Here is a 22,354-nt window from a genome sequence, read left to right as displayed (position 1 = left end):
CAGTGTGGCCAGCAGGGCTAGGGAAGTGATTGTCCTTCTGTACTCGGCTCTGGTGAGGCTGCACCTTGAGTACTGTGTTCAGTTTTGGGCCCGTTGCTACAAGAAGGATGTCAAGGTACTCGAGCAAGGCCAGAGAAGGACATTGAATCTGGTGAGGGGTCTGGAGAGCAAGTCTTATGAGGAGCGGCTGAGGGAGCTGGGCTTGTTTGGCCTGGAGAAAAGGAGGCTCAGGGGTGACCTTATCGCTCTCTACAGGTACCTTAAAGGAGGCTGTAGCGAGGTGGGGGTTGGTCTGTTCTCCCACGTGCCTGGTGACAGGACAATGGGGAATGGGCTAAAGTTGTGGCAGGGGAGTTTTAGGTTGGATGTTAGGAAGAACTTCATTACTGAAAGGGTTGTTAGGCATTGGAATAGGCTGCCCAGGGAAGTGGTTTAGTCACCATCCCTGGAGGTCTTTAAAAGACATTTAGATGTAGAGCTTAGTGATATGGTTTAGTGGAGGACTTGTTAGTGTGATGTCAGAGGTTGGACTCTGTGATCTTGGAGGTCTCTTCCAACCTAGATGATTCTGTGATTCTGTGATGAAAGTGCATGATCCATTTGCTAGTGTATCTTTTGTCAGTAGCTCTGTGGCCTAACCTGACGGCTACAGCAGATACAGCATGCTTCTTAACATGTGTTAGGTTGTTACTTTCAGTGTTTCATCCATGTTGCTTACTGTATTTAGTCTTACTGTAAAGACTTACTCTATCCTAACACTTGCTGTTGCATGCAAGTTGTATCTTGTTTATGTATTAGTGGCTTTTACTTGGTTAAGGGAAAGGCCTTTAAGCTTTTACTATGCTGAATTGTTTGAATTGTGCCAGTTGTTATGCAGCATTCTTTAAATCCTGTATTCCCAAGAAGACAATGCAGGATTTAAAGATTCTCTCTGCTGCTGTAAAGGAAATGTAAATGCCATGGAAAGGGGTGGTGAAGTGTACTTTGTTCCTGTTATTTATAGCTAATAGTTAAGATTATGGGAGTAGTGTGGGAGCTGCTTTCAGAGCAGCTCTTCCTTTCTGGAAGTAAAGGTGTGGCCATTTAGACACATGGAGAGCTGAAAGATATTCAGTATGTGCCGAGGGTGACAAAAAGTCTTCCCTACCTGGCAGGTGGAGCAAAGGCCGTCCATTTGTTCATCTCCTTTCTTTCTAATGACATAATTAATTTATAAAATGATTTCCCTGGCATAAATTTGAACTCCTGTGCTACACAAAGTTATTTGGGACATTTCCCAGTACCAAAGCTATATCAACCACTGAGGATCTGGGGAGTGCTGATTAATAATTCTGTATTAAAAACAAGGCTACAGGAGCTAGTAGCTTTTCTTTCTTCCCGTTTGTTTATAATCTCTGTGGGTACTTAATTTTCCTTTGAGCCCTGATGGTCCCAGTGTTGGTGCTTTCCTGTCAGTGTAAGGAGCCGCCATGAGGGAAGAGCAGTACATTTGCATACCCCATATGAGATTTTGCAGCAATTTTTGAAAACTTCAAAGTCCTAAAATGGATGCCTTCAAACCAACTAGGACTGTAAACCATTCCCCATTAATAAGATATGAAAGTGCTCTCATCGTATTTTGTCATTTAAATTTAGAATGTCATTGTGAAATGTGGACCTTGATCAACATGCAGAGGCACAAAAGTTTGCAGCAGAAGGAATACAACAGATGCTGTTTCTGGGGAAAGGATTTTGCTTGTGTGCTTCGTTCCGCAGCTACTTGTTATTGCTAACCTGACAAAGTCAATTTATGCTTCCTAGTTATTCTGTTAAGACTTGCCAGAGTAGCTCTCCCTTGTAAGTGGAAAAGTGTGGTGAAATAAAAGTAACGAATAGTTTTTCTATAAAGCAAGATGAATTAGATTTTGTGTTTGCTCAGCATTATTTTCTTCCCAAAAGTGCGAAGTGCGACAGCTCAAAAAGTATGTTTGCTATATGTGTGTGTTTGGTGCAGAAAAAACATCACTTTTTTTTTTTTTTTATCTTTTCAAAGGTTTGGTCGGGTAATCCTGGGAGTGCATTTAGCATCCGTGTCATCATGTGACATTTTTCCTTACAAAAGGATGATGACTGTGTTATTGCGTACAGTTCCCATCTGCTGGGAAGAGGGTGATAGGACTGAGTTATTTGTTTGTTTTCTCTGAGATGCCTGTGTGACAGACATTCTTTTCATGCCAACACTGACATTATTTAGAGACTGGCTTAGGGTGCAGCAGGAGAGGGAACTCTTAGGGGTACAGTAATAAGTAGCTTTGCAACTTTTTTTCCTCTCTTTACGCTATCTGTGTATCTGTAGCTGTTACACAAAACCACACCAAATAGTTCATTATTGCCCTCTTCTGCTGCAGTGTTCAGAAAATGAATGAAGGGAGGGTGAGATGAGGACCCTATCATTGCTAATTCAGGCAGACATCAAACAAACTCTTCCATATTCTCAACTATTTTCTGTTTTTCGTCCTCTATACTGTAGAGATTAAATGAACAGGAAAATTCCAGCGCATACATGAAGAGGAAACAGGAAAGACTGTAGATGTTTCAAAGAAACACAACGATAAATGTACATGTATTTGTATAATGGGAGCACTGCTTTGAAGTCCACGCTTGAAAGTTTTATAGGTTTTGCACCGACAATAGTGAAACAAACCCTGTATGTGTGAAGCAACTTTATGTATGTTTGTATGTAGGTATTTATTTTAAGAGTTCCAGTCTTTTGGCCATAAATAAGAGGTTTTATCATTTGGGGTAGGATCCTTCCCAAAAACAATCCTATTGCCCTCTTTTCAAGTGTGGGTCATCTTCCATATTCCTCTGGGATTGAGGCCACACACTGCTGTGTTAGCAATCTAGGTAGGAATGACAGAAATTTATGAGAAACATCTGGATATTTCCTGGCTTTTCCATACAGCAGAGTAAAGCTTAGTTGGGTGCAGCTTTTGACAGTTCCATAGCAGAGCATGTCTGCCTTTTTTGAACATTATTCTCAGCTTGAATTTTCTGGTTCAAAAAAGTTTGCTTTATAAATACACACTATCAGGTTTATTACTTGTAGCTCCATCTCAATGCATTTTTACATTCCCCCTCTGTTTTTGAATCTAGCAATGCAGATATCTGAAATGAAGCATCCACTGAAAATAAGCTCAATTTCACTTATAACTACTCTAGTACTGTTAATTGAATTCTTTGGAGGTCTAGACAGAATGAGAACTCACCTTCTAAACATACTTCTATGCCTTTGCACTCTAAGCATGCTATTCTCTTCTTTGTAGCTTGCTTGATTTGCTATAGACTGTAACTAAATATAGTTAATTGAGTTTGTTTGGAGAATAAATCAAATTTTCAGACCTGTCATCGAACTATTCAGTAGTTCCATTTTACACATTGCATAATCCAGAAGTCCAAATACTTCTTCTCTATTTTATTTAATGCTCAATTAAATGGTTGTCATTCTAAAAACAGAGATTTTAAAGAACGCATATTAGAAAAAAAAGTCTATATTTTGCCTGTGTTCTTAATGTGCCTAGAGAAGGAAATAATTCTTTAGCACATGGGATTTTCTAACAGCACGTGGTTGCAGGTGAAGATTGTTATAAGTTGCCCCCTTAATTAATTTTCAGAGAGCATTGCATTAATAATAGAAAGGAATTTACTGAGTAAGCAACAGCAAGCAAAACAGCGCTGGGCGGCCGGGGAGTCTCGGCTCCGCCAACGGTGCGCACCTCACCCCCGCCAGGGTCCCTTTTTATATCTTGGTAATTCCGGGATTACGCAGCACATCCTGGTATATTCTGCGACTGCGCGCACTGTTGCTAGGGGGTCGTCTCTGTCCCTCTGGTGGTCGTGAAGATGAAGGCCGTAGTCTTCCTCAGCGTTGTGGTTCAACTTCTTTTTTTATTTGGTCATGTTGGCCCAGCGTGAGACAGGAAGGCAGGATGTTGATACACTAGTTTAGCAACTTATCAGGAGATGGTTACATGAGCTTTGCAGCAGGGTCTTTGAACAAAAGAGGCAACTGAGATGCAGAAGGAGAGAAGGGGAGGGGGTTCTCTTTTTTGTTACATTAAGCAAAAGAATTTTCATAGTGTCTAGCCAAGTATTATATTATATTTTATTATATTATATTCTGTGCAAAGAGAATTATATTGAGATCAGTGCAAGTTGGAACTTTTAGGTGAAAAGGCTTCTAGTGCTATATGGTTCCAGCACTCACCAGAGAAAGGCTTCGGCAAAGAAATTAAGTTGCATGGTGTTAGAATGCAAAGATGAAGGATATATTGCCAACAGTGCTTCAAACGTGCAGATTTCCTGTGACTGCACTATAGTTTTTATGTGCTGCATATTATATTCCTTTTATATAACAGCCATTTGAACAAAAGATTAAACAGACTTGAGCAAATGATCAGTATTTTCCACTTCTTGTTTCTCTCTCTCTGTAAGAATGAGTATTCTGCTGACATTTGCTTTTAAAATATAAAGCTTCTAGTAAGTGCTTCATTTTTTCTGCAACTTTTGCATCATGTGGTAATTTACAAGAAACAATGTAGATATTAAGCCTTTATACTTTTACAATCACCTGCCTTGCTTTTTTCAGTTATTTCATTTTGTTGTACTGTGTGATTCAAATAGATCAGATTTTATTCTGAATTCTTTGAAAATCAACTCCAATGAGTCAAGATGTGAGACAATTAAAATTGTTAGATAAAAACTAGTAGCATCAGGTTGCATTTCATTGATATGTAACAGCAGTATCTTTGTTTTCTGTTTCATAGTTTTACCTTCATATTATCAATGGTTTAGCATAGTCCGCATTACAATGGTAACTTCAGATTTCATGGCTATTTCATGAATATTTGTATCAGGGATACCAGTATTATTACGTAAGCATGCTAATTTAAACAGGAGCACTTTCTTACCTCAAATCTAGATGCTTGAACTTGGTTGGAGGATGCCATGTTTAGTTCATTTCATGAGTAGCTATCATGAACACGAAGTAGCATGTTCTAAAAACAAGCACTGCAAAACACTGGAGACAGCTGAATTTTGAAGCTGTCCAGGTAGGTAAGCTATTTCACTGTAAAATGGTTTATTCAAATATCACTTGTCTCCTACTGAAAATAGCAGTTGAACTTTTCATATCCTACTTTCTGTATTTTACATATGAACTTTTTTTTTTATTTATTTCTGGAGTATTTATAGTGGCCTTCCCTTCAGAGGTGAAGTCAGGACTTGCATGCTTTTTTAAACTCAGTTAATTTTATATGTATATATATATATATATATTTGTTATAGTCAAGTCACTTTAACAGTCAGTGCTGAATAAGGACTTAACATTTGACTTTGCACAGAAATTTTTACAATTTATAAACATATCTCTATATAAAGTTCTGAAATCATTCAACATGTGTTATAACTTGTTTTTTCTTCCCTAAGCTTTTGAAGGTTTTAAAGGCATTCAGAATAGGTACTGATTGGATCTAGAACTAGATCTGACTTTTCCTGAAGTGACATAAATGCTGATCTTGCAAGACACCAAAATATGTATTCAACTTCATAAATTCTCTTAATCTCAACAGAAACATATTCATGTTTTAGTTTTCCTTAATCTACAGCTTTCCTCTCTCATTTCAATCCTTCACTCTGTAAAAGAGTTGATACTATTGGTAGCACAAAAATGTTGAAGGATCTAAATAATATACGAGGATACAAAACATTATGTAAATAATTAATACCCTTCAGATTCTTATTCGCAATGCTATAATTAGTTCTGCAGAGGCTGAAAGTCTTCTAATGTAAGTATAAAAATCTTTGTGTATTTTGACTATGTGCTTTAATTGCATAAAACTAAATTCTTACCCTTCTTTTAAAATAAACGAAAAAGGGAAAAGCATTTTAATCATTCAAAACTGTAGCTGAAAGATAGAAAGTGCAATGTGTTCTTCAACAATATTACTATTGCAAAATCAAAATACCAAATGAAGAAAACTGTTTACTTCCAAGTCTAGTATCAGCAACAGAGCAAATCCATCATCTATTCTAACCATTTAATAATCAGAACTAGCAAATCCAACACAAATATTTCCCAAGGAAAAGGAGTGACTCAGAGGCATTACTCTTCCTCATTTACTATTCTTAGCCAAACAACAAAGCTTTTCAGGACTTTTCTGCCATTTGCTTTTCTGCTGTTCTTCATGACTTTGAAATCTTTTGTTTGTACTTTTTGCCATTGTGCTTTCTGATGCTGAGGGTTCCTGACTACAAAGTAGGGATGACCTGCAATGGACATGAGATTTGTGCCTGTATAAAGCCCTGATGAATTCAGTGTGACTCCCTGGAAGTGCAGCAGTAGACATCTTCAGGCAGAGTAGTAGGGATGGCCCTGAGACCGAAGTGAAGGTCTTAATTTTTAATTACTTTTTCATAAAGGTACAATCAGTGAATATGGAGATAATGGAATGAAGAGGATAAAAATGTTTGAACCTAACTTTAGAGACCTGCTCAACACACACTTCTGTACAGATGCATAAGTCTAAAAAACTAGCATTTCAACAAATTCATCCCTTTAAAATCATCAGTGGGTGTATCCTCCTCAAAACAATAAGATGTGGGTGAATTATTGAAAATATATCATGAGTCCTCTTTTAAAAACAAAGCAATCATCACATTTTTGATAAGATCAAACTCGTATTATGGTGGGCTGCTTGTATTCCAGTTGATCCATGTGGCAACAATATACAGTGGAGATGGCTTGCAGGGGGAAACGCTTTGAATTACATAGACCTGTATCAGGTAATGTAGTGTAATGTAGCGACAAGTGCTGCTACTGCTATACTCTGGGACATGGAAGTGCAACTGAGACCCAGTCACATCTCTTTTCTTATTGCTGGTTGGAAAAGGCAGGCAGGCAGGCACATTTTCCACTGCTGAAATTCATCATTGTACTTGGCATGTTTTTTGTTAGATTAAAGTAGTGATCTGTCTGGAATTGTCCCTGCTCTAGGCAGCCAACATTGTGGCATACTTAGGGTGTAGATATAAACTACGTTCTGTAAGCTAACATAAACCAGCACAGGTTCTGCTGTGAATGAGATTATGTACCATAACTTGACAATCAAACTTTTTTATTTGCAATGGATCTGTGTCATAGAGTTAAGTAGATAATTATTATTTTGCATTATTATTACTACTATTACTATTATTATTTTTATTATTGTTATTATTGTTGTTGTTATTATTATTCCACAAAGGCTTAATCCCTTGTGTTTTGGTTAAACTTCATGCTAAAACTTTAAGCAGTATAAATCCAGTTCCTGATTCCCAGTGATGTAGGTGTGATTTCCTAATTCCCTTGGGATATTTTTAATTTCCTAATGAAAGTATATAGAGATTTGGCATTTCTGCCTCCTACATTAAAGTTCAGCAAAATACCTTGCCTCAAAAACAGGACAGAAAGGAAACTGCAAAGGGCATGTACTTATGTGCTTCCCAAATAGGAATGGATATAAATCTTGTTCTTCAGGAACTTTTGTGATTCATTTTAAAGTCTTTAGAAGACAGAAGGAAAATAACAATTTTGTGCAGTTGTGTTTTTTTTTTTTTAGGACCCGAATCTCTCATTGTACTGTTAATTCCTACTGTTTTCCTTGCAAAACAAATATTTTATCAGTCTCATGATTATGTTATAATTTGTTTAGCTAAAGTAACTGAAGGATTATTAAAATGTGTTGGTGTAAATTGTGTGGACTGGTAGCACATTTATATTATCTGTCATTACTGCTCGGATAAGCCATACAATTAGATTTATGGATATCAAGTAGTTAAACAACCATTAGAAATAAAATGGTAGAGCTTTCAAAATATTTAAATAATTTTTTAACCATATTCCCCTTGCTGGTGTTCTGGCAGTGGAAAAAAATGCAGATTAATTAAGGTTGGGTAATTTATAATAATGAATAAAAAGATGATTTTAAAGTAAAGTTGGTTATGCTCCCCCAAAAATCTTAAAACTGCATATTTACTCTAAAGGTTGGTGTTTGCTTGATTACTTGCTAAACTCTTAGGATTATTTCACAGTAACTAAACCAGAATAAAATACATTATTTCTAATATGAAACCGTGTCATGTAAAATTCTGCTTGTGTTTACTAAAACCCTCGTCTGGCCCACCTTGGGAACCCTAGGACTAGGGTGTAAAATACTTTCACCATGACTTTTCAAACAATAATGGTTGAAGAGTCCTTTCTTTACAGAACATACAGAAATAATGTTGGGATACTTTGTTCATTAGCCTGGTGGGAATTAGTTTTCTTTTTCTTGTCCTTTTTTTCTTTTGAGGCCTATTTTCTTGTTACTGCAAATTGGTCCCAATTACATACGGAGTGTCTGGTTGCTGTTCTGGTTTAATTGCATATGACAATATCAAATTTCAGTGCACCTATAGCCAAGATCATGTTAACTGGTATCATCCAGTCTTTAAATAACTTTACCTTACTTTATTTTCCCACTTCATATGACTACTAAAGATTTCTAAAGTAATTTTGATAATAAAATTTATTTGATAATAAAAACCTAGGACTGCTGTCTTTTTACTCTAATTTCCCGTACCTATATCCCTGTGTATTTAATGAGATGTTATTTGTCAAATACAAGCAATCAGATATCACCAGCTTGTGTATCTTGGCTTTTCAGGTGGGGAAATGGGAGAACAACTCACTGAGCCTGAAGTACTCTGTCTGGCCAAGGTACAGCTCTTTTGCAGACAGTGAACCGGATGATAACCATTTGAGTATTGTCACCTTGGAGGAGGCTCCCTTTGTCATTGTTGAGGATGTGGATCCTTTGATGGAAAGTTGCCAAAAAAACACCGTGCCATGTCGTAAATTTGTCAAAATTAAGTAAGTAAATACACAGTGTTCCTTTTTTGTTTGTTTGCTTTTGAGTGCAAAATGTTCATCTATTTTCTCATTAATGCTTTCCCTTATTTCTTTTGTTGTATATACATTTTTTCTCATACTTTGCTGTTCTTGATTCCTATCTTTGCTTTTTGTTCTGTATTTCTCTTCCTCTTTCTTTTTCTCTTTCCTGCACAGCATGCTTTTCTTTGCACATCTTCCCTTTCAATACATCAGAAGGTTCTGGTTATATACATATAAGTAACATTGAGTCAATGACAAGATAGTATGTATGTAGTAAATTCAAAATCAACTAGAAATGGCCCTTCTCAGTCACATGAAAGAAGATAGCATATTCTAAAACTAGATTGTTTTAATGAGTCCTCTTTGAATGGTTTCCTGCTATGTTGAAATGCGCCTATTTTAATATATATATATATTAATTAATTAATATATATATATATATATATTGAAAATAATACATTTATGCTTAAATTTGGTACAAGATAAACTATTCCAGCACAAAATACTATGACATACCAGCTAGAGAAAAGTCCATTGCTTTGATTGCTCTGTAATTTTGGAGTAATCATTAGAAAACGGTGGAAGATTTGTCATTGTGGATTCATTAATGCTTCTTCACCCATTAAGTGCTTCAGTCTACGTGTTTCCAAAATGAGTATAACATTTTTAATTGAGCAGGTGTTAGAAGATGTAATTGATGTTTCTGAAGTTTTCCAGAAGTTGCTGAATACTTTCTGAAGTCCAGGACATTTTTATTGACATATCTGAACTTCTTAGTCAGGTTCTAAGCAACATTTTGTTTGTGATTTGAATTTCTTCAAAGTCTGTAAAATATTGCCTATTTAAAAAAAAATAAAAAAATTCTTGTCTAAGACCTACATGGGTGATCACAGTTTGGGACTCTGGTTTCTCTGTTGTCAGGATTTTTCTGACCTTCCAGAGTGGTCTTTGCACTCAAAGATAGCCTGAATGTCACCTTCTCAAACTGCAGGAAAAGATATAATAGCACCCACTGCTTCCAGAGCTGTGTACTACCATGCCTTTACACAGCTTATGTGTTGGGCAGTTCAGTAATTATTAAATTATGTGTGGTACATAATATCTTAAGAGCAGAAGTAATAAATGTTTAATCTAAATCAAAGAAACATCAGTAAGTGGAGACTGTATGAATTGATGGAGAAGTGAAGTCCAGTAGGAGAGAAACTGAAGCAGAAAATGTTGTACAAGGTCTACCACCATCTTCTATTTATTTTGTCAAGCCACTGTAATATGATTAGTAAGAGCTATAAGCACCATATAAAGCATCCCATGGTTTTTTATTTCTCCATCATTCCAGAAAAAAATGGTTACTTGGAAGTTTGAAAAATTGTTCTTTTACAATATGCTGACTCTTGCTGTTGTGGTGGTTCTGTTTTTCCCAGGAGAAATGTTTGTCTTGCTTCTCTTTTAACAGCAACTCAACTAATGAGGGAACTAATGTAAAGAAGTGCTGCAAAGGATTCTGCATTGATATCTTGAAGAAATTGTCTAAAACTGTCAAGTTCACGTATGACCTGTATTTGGTGACTAATGGGAAACATGGCAAAAAAGTCAATAATGTATGGAATGGAATGATTGGTGAAGTAAGTTCTGTTAGGTAAAAGAGCTCTTAAGTAAGAACCTAGCAATGTTTGTTTTAAATTCATTTGGAGAAATGAGGTGTTCTCTACTGAGTAATATTGGTGGTGTCTTCTCTTTGTGGATCAGGTGGTATATCATCGTGCAGTTATGGCTGTGGGGTCTCTCACTATTAATGAAGAGCGCTCTGAAGTGGTTGACTTTTCAGTGCCATTTGTTGAGACTGGGATTAGTGTCATGGTGTCACGGAGCAATGGCACAGTTTCACCATCTGCTTTTCTAGGTATGGTTCTTCAACCCCTCAAGATCATTTAATTGCAATTCTGTAAAGTGGGATAGCTTTCATTGTTAGTTAAGCTAAATAGTGTGTTGACATGTTTCTTAGTTTTTTGAATTACATGTTAGGAAGTTTGTATGGTGTCAGCAAACTGATTAATGTGATTTTTAACACATGAAGAGAGTGCTGTTGGTTTCAAATGCAGTAACTGGAAACCAAATGATAATGATTTGAATACAAAAAAGAATTCCCCAGCACCTTCATTTAGGAAAATTACTTCCTCAAGATCTGCTTACACATTAACCCGTGCTTTTTAGCCCATAATAAATTGTCTCATATTTTTCTAGCACTCACATTCACAAAATCATTTAACTCCCCCCTCGTAGAATAGCGTAGAAAAGAAGACTTTGCCGTGATTAGAATAGATCTGACACTAAATGGGCAACAGATCTGGCTTCCAAAGACCATATTACCGCACTGCAAAGCTTCTGAGTGTTTTCTTCAATTTTCTGTGTTGTGATGATGGAGTTGAGCAATGGGGATTCAGCATGGAAATGAAAGGCTCGATAGAAAAGAGGTGGGATACAAAGAAGTAAAGATCTCTGTCTTCTCTCCTTCCCTTGTTTGCTACTTGTTTCTATTGTTCGTTTCTCCTTTCATTATCTGCCTCTCCACTGTAGTGCCTATGTTTGACTTTTATATTTAGTGGTTTGCCTGAGTTTTTCAAAGGTATTTTGCAAATGAAAAATAGTGCTAGTGGAGATAAAATAATCTAATTGAAACTGAAGAAAAATCAGTATTTTACAGGTATCTTACAGAACAGTTTCACATCTTCAATATGGTGAGCAATTATGACATTTTAATCATTTTATTATTTTATATATTTATTATATATATATATTTATATCAGTATAGTTTCTTTTTAGATTAAGTGTAAATTCTTCACTCAATTCAAATCACCTTTAGCCATTGAGGAACTGATTGTTACTAGAGTATCAGATACAAGTGGGCAAATAATTGTTTTTTCTCATAGCCATTGTCATCATTTATACACAGAGCTTATTTCTCATACCTGTTCCATAAATGCACATTGCGGAGATGAAGCAATAGCTCATAAGTGTAACATAGTGAATAATCAAATAATTTACCTAACTTGTTAATACCTAAACAGATTTTGTTGGTGATTAATTTTGTTGTTTACTGAATAGAAGACTGTTTAATGAAATTATGAGAGGCTGCATTTTTAAATGAAAATACTCAGATAATGATTTTTTATTTCTATAAGTAATTGACTTGTACAGTTAATTTATTTTTTAAATTGTACTTTCTATGTGTTGAAGTTATCATTTGAATTATACGGTGTTTTCCTAAATATGTTCCAATTTTTGGCAATTTTTTTAATGGACTTTGCTTACTTCTTACCTGCTTCCAGCTATCATCAAAACAGACTGCTTTTATGCTTTTTTCACAACATCATAGTTATATTTCTACAATTAATTTAATGCTTTTGGTTTAGCTGGATATGTACAGAATTTAAAAAGTAAAAATGATGCCTTCTTGTCAAGCTCTATAGAATAGATTTTTTTTTTTTTGTAGAAATCTGATCTACTGCACTGATAAATTAAGTCTGTGATCTCAGATGTACTTTCTGTTTATTTAGACATAGATGAAACTGTCACATCACTGGAACTGCTTGTGTATTTCGATGTTGTGGGAGTAGTATTAAAGTGCTCTGCCATGCAAAATAGTATCAGATAGATAACTGAATTTATTCATAGACAGATTTAATTTTTTTAACTGAGTGTCAACTGAGTTGTCTTATGTAACTTTTATGTTTTTTTTTTTTAATCTGTGAAAAACAATACTATTAAATAGCAATGAAGTTTATGAAATACTTGTTTTTATGATTTACTGCCATCACTGTATGCAAGTACAAAATTTGTCTGAACTAGATTTTCCATTCAATGATTGTGTCTAATGGATTTAAGTAACTGATGGGCTGACAGCCTCTCCCTCATTATCTGTTCCCAAAGGTGTCTCCTACCAAGAATTTTAGAATAAAAAATAAGAATTTTATCCATGATAAAACTTTTTCATGTATTACTACTGTTCATGTATACTAGATCCACGACGTAAGTTTTTAAAAAAATCAGTGGGGGCTTTATTCAACTTTTCTATATATTTAAGAGAAAGAGAGTTCATAGGTGAGGCTACTTGTCTTTTTTTTTTTTTTTTTTTTTTTTTTTTCTTCTGGTAAAATGGCAAATCTTTTTCATTGCTCTATTTTCTCCACTGCCAATAATTTGCAATGTACACTAACAAGTCATATGCTAGTATTTTTCCGTCATATCATTGTTCTACTTAAAAATTTTATAAAACCTGCTGCCTCCTGGGGAAAAATTCCTTCTGTCCTTTGAGAATAACAGTGCTGAATGCACAATTTGATCTGTAATATGACAGGAACATCAACTTTATTATTCAATTGATTTTGTACTTGTTCAATCTTGCTACTTATTATAAATGGCTTTTTATTTTGCTGTTGCTTCTGTTGCTTCTACTCCTCATTACCAGACTGCGTAAATTATTAAGGACCATTCTGCATTAACTGTTGTTTATAGCTTGCTTTTTCACTTTAGCTTATTTTGCCCTTTGCCTAATTTAAATTTTGACAAATTACCATTGCTGCTTTTACCCTGATGCTTTTCATAAGAGTTTTATGAGGGTTGCTGACTGTCTTCTATGAGAATGCTGTCAATATTGTATGATAGTTTTATGTGAATTCCAATTAATTCCAATTAATATGTGATTACATAGAATATTTATCATTAAGTGGCATCTACTTGTCTGTTTCTGAATGGATTTATTTTTGTCTTTTAAACATTCTGTTATTTTGCTAACTTATTATTCTCTTCCAAAAAATGTCTTTAGTAATTGAAAGAATTTTATAAACTGTCTTTAAAAGATAACAACAAAACAAAACCAAAAACAAAACCAAAAAAAACCCTGTTCCTTAATCATCTCTTAAAATCAAAAAGAGAACTGTTTGGTTTGAAAATTCCCTGCTTTGTCTTGTCAGTTCACATTCAAACTCACAAGTGGGGCTATCTGGAATTTGGTCTTTCATGGTTCCAAATTTATGAAGAAATTGTAGCAAACGAAACCAATCTCATAAGATTTTCACATCTAGGCCCAAATTATGATACTTTATTCCAGTTCTTGGTGAATACTTCATGCTAACGTGGGCAAGGTTCAGACTGGGCTATTGGGCTCAGCTCACTTTAGCTCTTGCTCAGAGTCATTTCCTACAATGATAGAAGAATTTTCATTTTTGATGAAGAGATTAGGATGGAGGAATCTCTTGGGCTTTCAAAAAAGCAAAGCATGGGAGCAAATTCATTTATTGTCACTTTCAGTGCTTCTTGGTTCTGTTCTAATTTAAAATAGTTATTAAGATTTTTTTCTCACATTTCAGAGCACATTCACGCTACCAGTATTTACCAAAATTAGAGTATAATATGCTCCCAGATAAGCTGACCTAATAAAGATATATTACTTTGCCATACCAAACTTTTGTTGCATTTATCCTTATACAGCTACCACAGGAACACCTGAAATGACAGAGAATTTGTAATCGGTCAAAGCTGAAATTTAAGAACTTTGTGTTATCACATGGTATTTCCAATCCTTTCAAAAAATTGGTGCTTGTTCTGGTATTTGAACCTACTTTTAGTTTTCTGTTCCAACCTACTTCTTTAAGTTATGTTTTTTCTACCTTTCAAACTGACATTCAGTTTTCCATAAAAACCTTTTGATTTCAGAAATTTGCTCCCAGATGAGAGTGAAACTTGCAAAAGAATATTTTTGCTATGAGTGGAAACAATGAATGCAAGCATTTGGCTTTTTTCCCTAATGCTTTCTGTTGGATAGAAAATCAGAGAGGTGTACTTCACTGAAACACCAAATGTTTTAAGCATATGCGTAATTGCTTTTTCTCTACAGAAACTGTCATAATGGTTGGAGTATTCTGTTGATAAAAGCATGCATCACAGGATTAATAGAAAAGGATTGTAAACTGAATGAGCCGCAAGTCAAACCAATTATTTGCCACTCGGTGTCGGTTAAGACTTTGTTAAAGAAGACAAGTACATAGACTTCATGTTTGAATTGCAACTCACATTTATGATTTCAGATGTATGGAGATTGTGGATACTAACAGCAGTTCTTTGTATATTGCTGCTTAGTTCTAGCAGTAATGCTAGCATTTTTGTTGGTAAAAGCTAATTTAAAGAAAGCCTCTGGGCTTGCCTAGCCTGAGACACTAGAATTCTTGTGATGTGACTGGTTTAATGAACTGTTTCTGTTTCTCTTGTCTGTTTTTCTGCAGAGCCTTTTAGTGCTTCCGTCTGGGTGATGATGTTTGTGATGCTTCTCATTGTGTCCGCCATGGCTGTCTTTATATTTGAGTATTTTAGCCCTGTAGGATATAACAGGAACTTAGCACAAGGGAAAGGTAAGCTTTGCAATTTACACAACCTTAGGGCTATAAAAACAAAGCAAAACAAACAAACAAACAAAATGTATTTACCATCCTTTACCCTGTATCTTTTAAAATAAATGTAACGTAGGAATAAAACAGTAAAAGCAGTTATGAAAGCATGCTTGCTCTTCATTTAAAATGTGATTTCTTGAGGCCTTATATACTCATGTCTATATTCTAATTCATTGCAATAAAGATGTAGAAGGATAAGTGATATTAAAGAGAGTTGTATTCAGGCAGCATTATGTTAGTATACTGTATCAGTTGTAGGGCGTCAGCTTTAAAAAAAAAGCATTGAAATACTCTTCAGTCTCCTGACTTACGAATTCACAGATAGTTCAGAGATAATGATCTCCAATGGTGAGGTTTGGTGGCTAATCTGGAAAAGCAGCTGTTACGTTGTATATAGTTTTATATAGTCCATATAAAAAGGTATGGTTCTCTTGTGGTGAACTCATCCTTGAAATGAGGCCAGTGGCAGAAGGGCATAATTTCTTACTTTGTAGCATTTGTGGCTGTAGAAACTTCTTTTTGAAAATATAGTGACACAACAAATTTAATACAGAACACGTCTTTCTCAGTGAAAGATACAGTTGTATACTATTAACACTCTGACCTGAGAATGATGATTTCATGTACCATGGTGCCCTCATCCTTCCCTTTCTTCACTTTCAGTTCAGAGTGTGGACAGTTTTTAATTTCTGAACCATACCTTGTTTTATAACGATGTCTCTCAGGTTGGTGAACATAGTCCTAGAGACTATAACAAGCTAATGTTTTCTTCTAGTTGGTGGTTGGTTTGTTCCCTGAACAAGGAGGGTTTTGTAATGTTCAGATATTGTCAACATTTCAATAACTTGGTAAATTTGTAACCTATGTCCAAAATAAACACTGTATTAGGAAGAGGAAAGGAGAAGTTTGTACAGACACTGGGGATCTGCAGCCTGGGCTGTTCTTTTCTCTGTCACATTATGTGATTATGTAGTGGCTACAAATTTATATTATGGCACTGCAACATCATAACTTAGCAGTAGAGGCTTGCCACAAATCCAGTTGCTATTCATTTGAAGCTGGGGAAGCTTAAAAATAATGTGACTCTTTATGTAGATTATTGTACTTTCTGTGTATTTTTAGTAGGATGAAACTCAATGGTGGTAAAATCTTCAGTAGTTTTCTTGGTATATACTTTCATTCGTATTACTGCTCAGAAAATACTTACTATTCATCAGCTCAATCTTAAATGGCCCTATAGGATAGCTTCATAAACCAAAAGGCAGCTCCATTATGATTATTTTACTGCGGTCTATCTTAGCAATGCAGTAAAAATAGAAAAAAGATAATCTAAGATGTGTTTGAGTCTATCAAGAAAATTTGCACTGTTACATGGAGCATTTCTACTGAAATGACAATATGCACTGAGTATACCAACTTTGGATTTTATTCCTTTAATAATTATTTTTAATAATGTAAACTAAAGTTAACAAGTAAATCTGAGTTTTAGTGTGCATACCCATAGGCAGGAATAGAGGTAATATTGGAGGAGTCTGCATAACAGCTTATTGTCTGAATTGTCCCTTAATTCAAAAATGAGTACTTTTGAAAAAGTTGGATGAGTCACGTTCAGGAGCAGCCTGTTTCTCCATTGAACACACAGGGAATCTAGATGATGTCTGCACTGTACTAACCTAAAGCTGGGTAAGAGGAATCTTCCCTTTATTCTCAGAGGACTCAACAAATATGGTCTTTTTAGTGGATAATATCTCTGCTAACCTGCTTCTGCTAGTCCATGGGCATGAAGTGAGGGCATTATGCTGACAACTTTGGGTGCCTTCGGATGAATTCAAAGCTGACTGAAAAAAATTACAGAACTGCACAGATTACCTGGGCCAGGTTTCTGCCTGTAATACCAGTGCATTTGTACCTGTGAGGTAGCCTGAGTCTAGCTATAAGTTATATAACTGTACAGGTGGCTCTTTTTTGTTGATTTATTTTCTGAGTGCAGTGTTGCTTAAAAGTAGGTGAAATGTTTACCCATTTTGATACGCTTATCTGAGAGTACATAAAGTTCAAAAAATATAATGTTGAAGATAGGAGCTTATAAAAATACTTTGGGTGGGAAAAGTATTGGAATCAAATCATTAAGACTTATATCCACAGTTTTCCATTTTACATGTCAGCTGGTACAGAATACTGAAAGGGGACATAGCGTGGCACACACCTTACTGCAAGAGACATCAGTTTGGTCTCCTCCAAACCTATGTTTGCAGTCTCCATTTGAAAACTGCTGAGGTAAATACACGTAGAGAAGTGTTGAAATATTTTTTGCAACAAATATGGAAATAAATGTCATTACAGCAGAAAGTACCGACACTAAATTCTGTGATTACATTGGGAGGACAATGAATATGTATAAAAATATTTTTCGTAATGTGTTGGTGAGTGCTTTGTTGTTATCATGTAGTTATGTATTTGTGGTATCTTACCACAAATATACTTGCAACTAAAACAAATGCTCTTTGCAATTCCAGATCCCCATGGACCATCCTTCACCATTGGCAAGGCAGTGTGGTTACTCTGGGGCTTGGTATTCAACAACTCTGTGCCTGTGCAAAACCCCAAAGGGACGACCAGTAAAATCATGGTGTCAGTTTGGGCCTTCTTTGCTGTCATTTTCCTGGCTAGTTATACTGCCAACTTAGCTGCATTTATGATTCAAGAGGAATTTGTTGACCAAGTGACTGGACTGAGTGATAAAAAGGTAGCTCTTCTACCTTAAAAGACATCAGTGTCTGTTCTTCGTAATCTTTATACAAATTTGTACTCTGTACTAAAACCTCATTAACTAAAACTGCATTAATTGATAAGTACATTAATTTTGTGAAAAAAATGGAAATAAGTTCTTGTTAGATTAAAAGTAATGCTTCATGAACATACAAAAGCTTGAAAAAACTGAAAAGTCAGCTTGAATGCATGGAATACATTTAAAAATATTTAAACATCTCTGTTTAAAATGTTAGTAGTTTATTAATTGGCAGAATATTCATTAAACCAGAAACTATCTAGTAATCATCTGATTACTATCAATACTAATTACTAAATACTAATTACTAATACAAATTACTAATCAATGCTCCTGAAAAAAAAATATGTCTTTTTGCTTTTCATGTAGTGTGGAAGGAAGTCGGAGAGAGTTCAGATTTAGAGTGGTGCTAGCATGACTAGACAAATAGAAACAATAATAATCCATACGTGTTCCCTGTGGACACTCGAATATTTTCCTTGTATACCATATGAAGAATAAAGAGTAAAAATAAAGTTGAGATGTACATTACCTGGGATAAGGCACAGAATTTTGATTGTGGAAGTGGCTTTCCTCAATTCAAGAACTTTTTGTGAGAATTCTGTTTTGAGCAGTAGACTCTGATAGTTCACTTAAAGCTTGCTAAAGTTTCACAGAAATAGATAATAAATATGCTTATTTTTGCATATTGTTCTAGCTTGACTGAATTTTCATCTGCTGAAAGTATTCAAGGTCTTGGTACTTGTGAATTTTAATCAATTGTCCTATAAATCAGAAACCCAGCAATTATTTATTTCTTGTTTCATTTGTGACCACTTTGTTGAAGTGGTATTGCAGAAAGTGGTTGAAGTCTGTTTGCAAAATTATTGTAGTGATGGATATACACAAAACACATAAAGGGCACGCTGTTCTCAAGTTTGTGCCCAGTTGTTTAAAAATAAAACTAAATCTCAACATCGAGAGATAATATTTCAATAGACTATAGCACAAGGGAGAACTTTACAGGGAATTTATTTCAAAGGACAGAAGACAAAGGAAATTGTTATTCAAAAGAGGGCAACAGCTCAGATAGACTTGTCTGTTTTCAGTGATCTGAAATATCAAAGTATGAATTTCAAGCATGGCTAGGGGAAAGATAGATATAAAGAAAAGAAAAATGGTAGTAGTTTTGTTTTCATTAGGTTGTGTTGTAGCAAAACCTTTGAAAGAATGTGACTACTATAATACCTCTATTTTAAAATATTACTTAATATGATACAGATAAAAGGTATTTTTCTAACGAGGATTAAAAAGATGGATTTGAAAAATCTGTTCAACTATTTGTGATTAAGTACAGAATGTTTTCCTGATAAGTCCTGATCAGGGCAGGCTTTGGCTTTCACCTGGAATAGTGCTGGTGTTCAGGTCTGCCAATTCATTTGCCACTCTCACCTGTGGGCTGGGTAAATTTCAGTATTTGTTCTGTAGCCATTGGCTCATATCTTCCTCATTTGTGTAATTTTCCTGTTCTGTCTACTAAACAGGATTTCATTTCTAAAAATAAAAAAGTAAAAAAGGACAAAATAAAAATAGAAAAATACTTGAATTGGAAAACAGCATCTGCTTATGTGCAGTCTTGTCATGATTTGTTTGATCTCTATCTTTTTTTAATTTATTTTATTGTATGGTTCTTCAAATCCTGCCTGAATTATACAGGGATATATCAGGGGAGCTATACCTTTTGTGATTAAAATAGTTAAACAAGCCAGAAATCCAGAAAAGCAATAATCTATTTAAAATACTCTTTGTCATACACAGGTTTTGCCTCCTCTACAAAGCTGAGCTTTTTCAGATTTTCAAAATTTCACATAACTAGGGATAATTTATGGGTATATAATGATTCGTGTTAAATAATTTTACTCCTCTCAGCCATGTTGCTGCAATGCCGTTAGTAGTAGATCAGTTAGGAATCTGCAGTACTGTTGCTTGGTGAATAACTCTGTCCTTTGCTGCAAGCAAAGCTGTCATGGGCAAAAGCCAGTGTGAAGGGACAGAAGTGAATATGAGTTAAATTAATTGTAAAGAAGTAATATCTAGAAGTCCACAAAATTCTGGAACAATTGACAACTTTTTAAATAGGAACATAACTAGGGACCTATCAAAGCTATCTTTTTTGGTTAATTTTATTTTTTTTAATGACTGAGCATAATTTTAACCCATAAACTTGAAGATTCCTTTATTATCTTTGTTAGTAGAATTGGCCTTCCAAAACTCATGCATGGCTGGTAAATCAGTTCATTGAACCCATTTCAGTTCCCTTGAACCCGTTTTCCTACTCCCACAACTGAAAAGTCATGCACTTTTGTCAGTGCTGCCCTGCGATAAAGCATTCCCAATTGGAGGTGCTGGCGGTTCTCAATCCAGCTCCATTCAAGACAGATAATAGAGAAGATAAACCAGGAAAATAAGCATCTCTGAGCAGTCATCCCTGACCCTCATCCTTCAAAACCTTCCCATACAGGGAATGTATTCCACCATCATCTAGTTCCGTCGTTTTGCTGAACACATGGTGACATGCTGCTTACCCTTCTCCTTGGCTTCAAGACTTCTCGATAGTTTCCTCATCCTTCATAATGTTGCTAATGAACTTCTGAATGCTGTGTCATCTGTGTGTCACCCAGAAACACATGGCACAGCGTGTACTGGAATTACTGGAAGTGGGTGTTCATAAATTCAAATGATTCAGAAGATGAGAAGAAAATTATATTTTGACATCCTCGTATATGTAAAAGATTTCAAAAAGCTTTGTCTTCATAAAAAGGTACAGAAAATGAGTCCAAAAGTATCAAGCAAAGCTGGCACTCATGGCACTTGTTACTTTTGAGACCTCGTCTGTTAAAAGAGAGACAAGATCACTATGAGAGAGTACAAAGCACTGGACTACTGTCTAGCAAGCCTTTGTTTTTGTCTGCTGTGGTTCTGCCACACAGTCACATTTTAATGTGTCCCATGTGTGTGTGCTCAAGGGGATTCTCTTTAGCCTTAATAAGAAGCCTTAATTATGCCATTTGCAGGTTCCTTAATTTTGCAAGATTCATAGTATTTTTTTTTTTTTTTTTTTTTTTTTGTGGAATAAGATAGGATGAGCTCTCTAGTTACTTAGAGAGATGTTTGGTTTGTGTCATAACAGAGCAGAGTGAACTCAAAAGTCAGTATGGATTATGAGGTAGCTAGGGTGACCCTCTCACCCCAGTCCATCTCTCCACTTCAATATTAGACCTATGCAGTACTTTTTGAAACTTGTTGGACAAAGATATTGAACAATGATTATAATGATAATCTTGGAAATACTAAATACAGCAGCTATATTTTTCATGATCAGAAATCAGCATGTCAGTGCTTTCCATTTGGTAAAGGGAGAAAACAGAGTTCAATTTATTTATTTTTTCTCCGCTATCACCATCCATAACTTCCATAAAAATCTCTGTTAGCAGACAGAAAATGTTTACCATTTGCTATTATTGTAGTAATTTCTTCACAGTTCCTTAAAATACTTCAGAACAATAATGAACCGCTCTGAATACCAGCCTTTTCAGACAGGTGTGCAAATCAGCATACTAAATCAGTATTAAACATTAGTGAAAGATATTTTTCCTAGCTTTAATGAAATTGTCATTTTTCTTAATGCATGTAGATAAAACAAACTAAAATGGTAGGAGTGTTTTCTCAGCCCAAACATTCTGTTTGGGATTTCTAGATCATTAGGACTGTGTGCCACAGATCTAGCAGCAGGCATAGCAGGGGGAAACAGGAATGAATTGCTTAATCATCTGAATAATTGTAGATCTCCCCAATTACATTTCAAGTAGGGGGTTTGTGTATTATATTTAAGGATTTTATTACCAATTAAAACAAAAACAAAAATATTTCAGAAGAATTCTAGGAAGGAAATTGTTTCCTAACAGACATTAAATATTTTAATTTCCATCATGGGGTATCAGGGAAAATGACTGCATCTATAGATTCAATGCTTTTTTCTTTCTTTCATGCCTGTCCCATAGATGTGTGCTGAATCACAGAGCCTCCATACTTCTCTAGGACATGTCAGTTTACAGAAGACAAGTTTAAAATTGCTGATAAGAAATTTATATAACTTAGACGCGAATGCAACATTTTTAAAAACATTGTAAACTGTTT

The 22,354-nt window shown here is 35.2% G+C and overlaps 1 protein-coding gene across 3 annotated transcripts in view; it reads left to right on the top strand.

Moving 5' to 3' along the window:
• The window catches only part of GRIN2A (glutamate ionotropic receptor NMDA type subunit 2A), a 197,004-nt gene that overhangs the window by 124,902 nt on the left and 49,748 nt on the right, over positions 1–22,354 (top strand). For all 3 annotated transcript variants that reach the window (XM_084536885.1, XM_084536884.1, XM_084536883.1), the window contains exons 6-10: positions 8,721–8,926; positions 10,401–10,569; positions 10,694–10,847; positions 15,226–15,351; positions 17,907–18,136. In XM_084536885.1, the coding sequence (XP_084393011.1) occupies positions 8,721–8,926; positions 10,401–10,569; positions 10,694–10,847; positions 15,226–15,351; positions 17,907–18,136 (885 nt within the window). The remainder of the gene's footprint in view (positions 1–8,720; positions 8,927–10,400; positions 10,570–10,693; positions 10,848–15,225; positions 15,352–17,906; positions 18,137–22,354) is intronic.

This window comes from Aythya ferina (genome assembly GCF_964211825.1).
Source record: "Aythya ferina genome assembly, chromosome: 15".
NCBI lineage: Eukaryota > Metazoa > Chordata > Aves > Anseriformes > Anatidae > Aythya > Aythya ferina.
The sequence above is the reverse complement of the archived record's forward strand: the minus strand, read 5'-3'. Positions and strand labels throughout refer to the sequence as shown.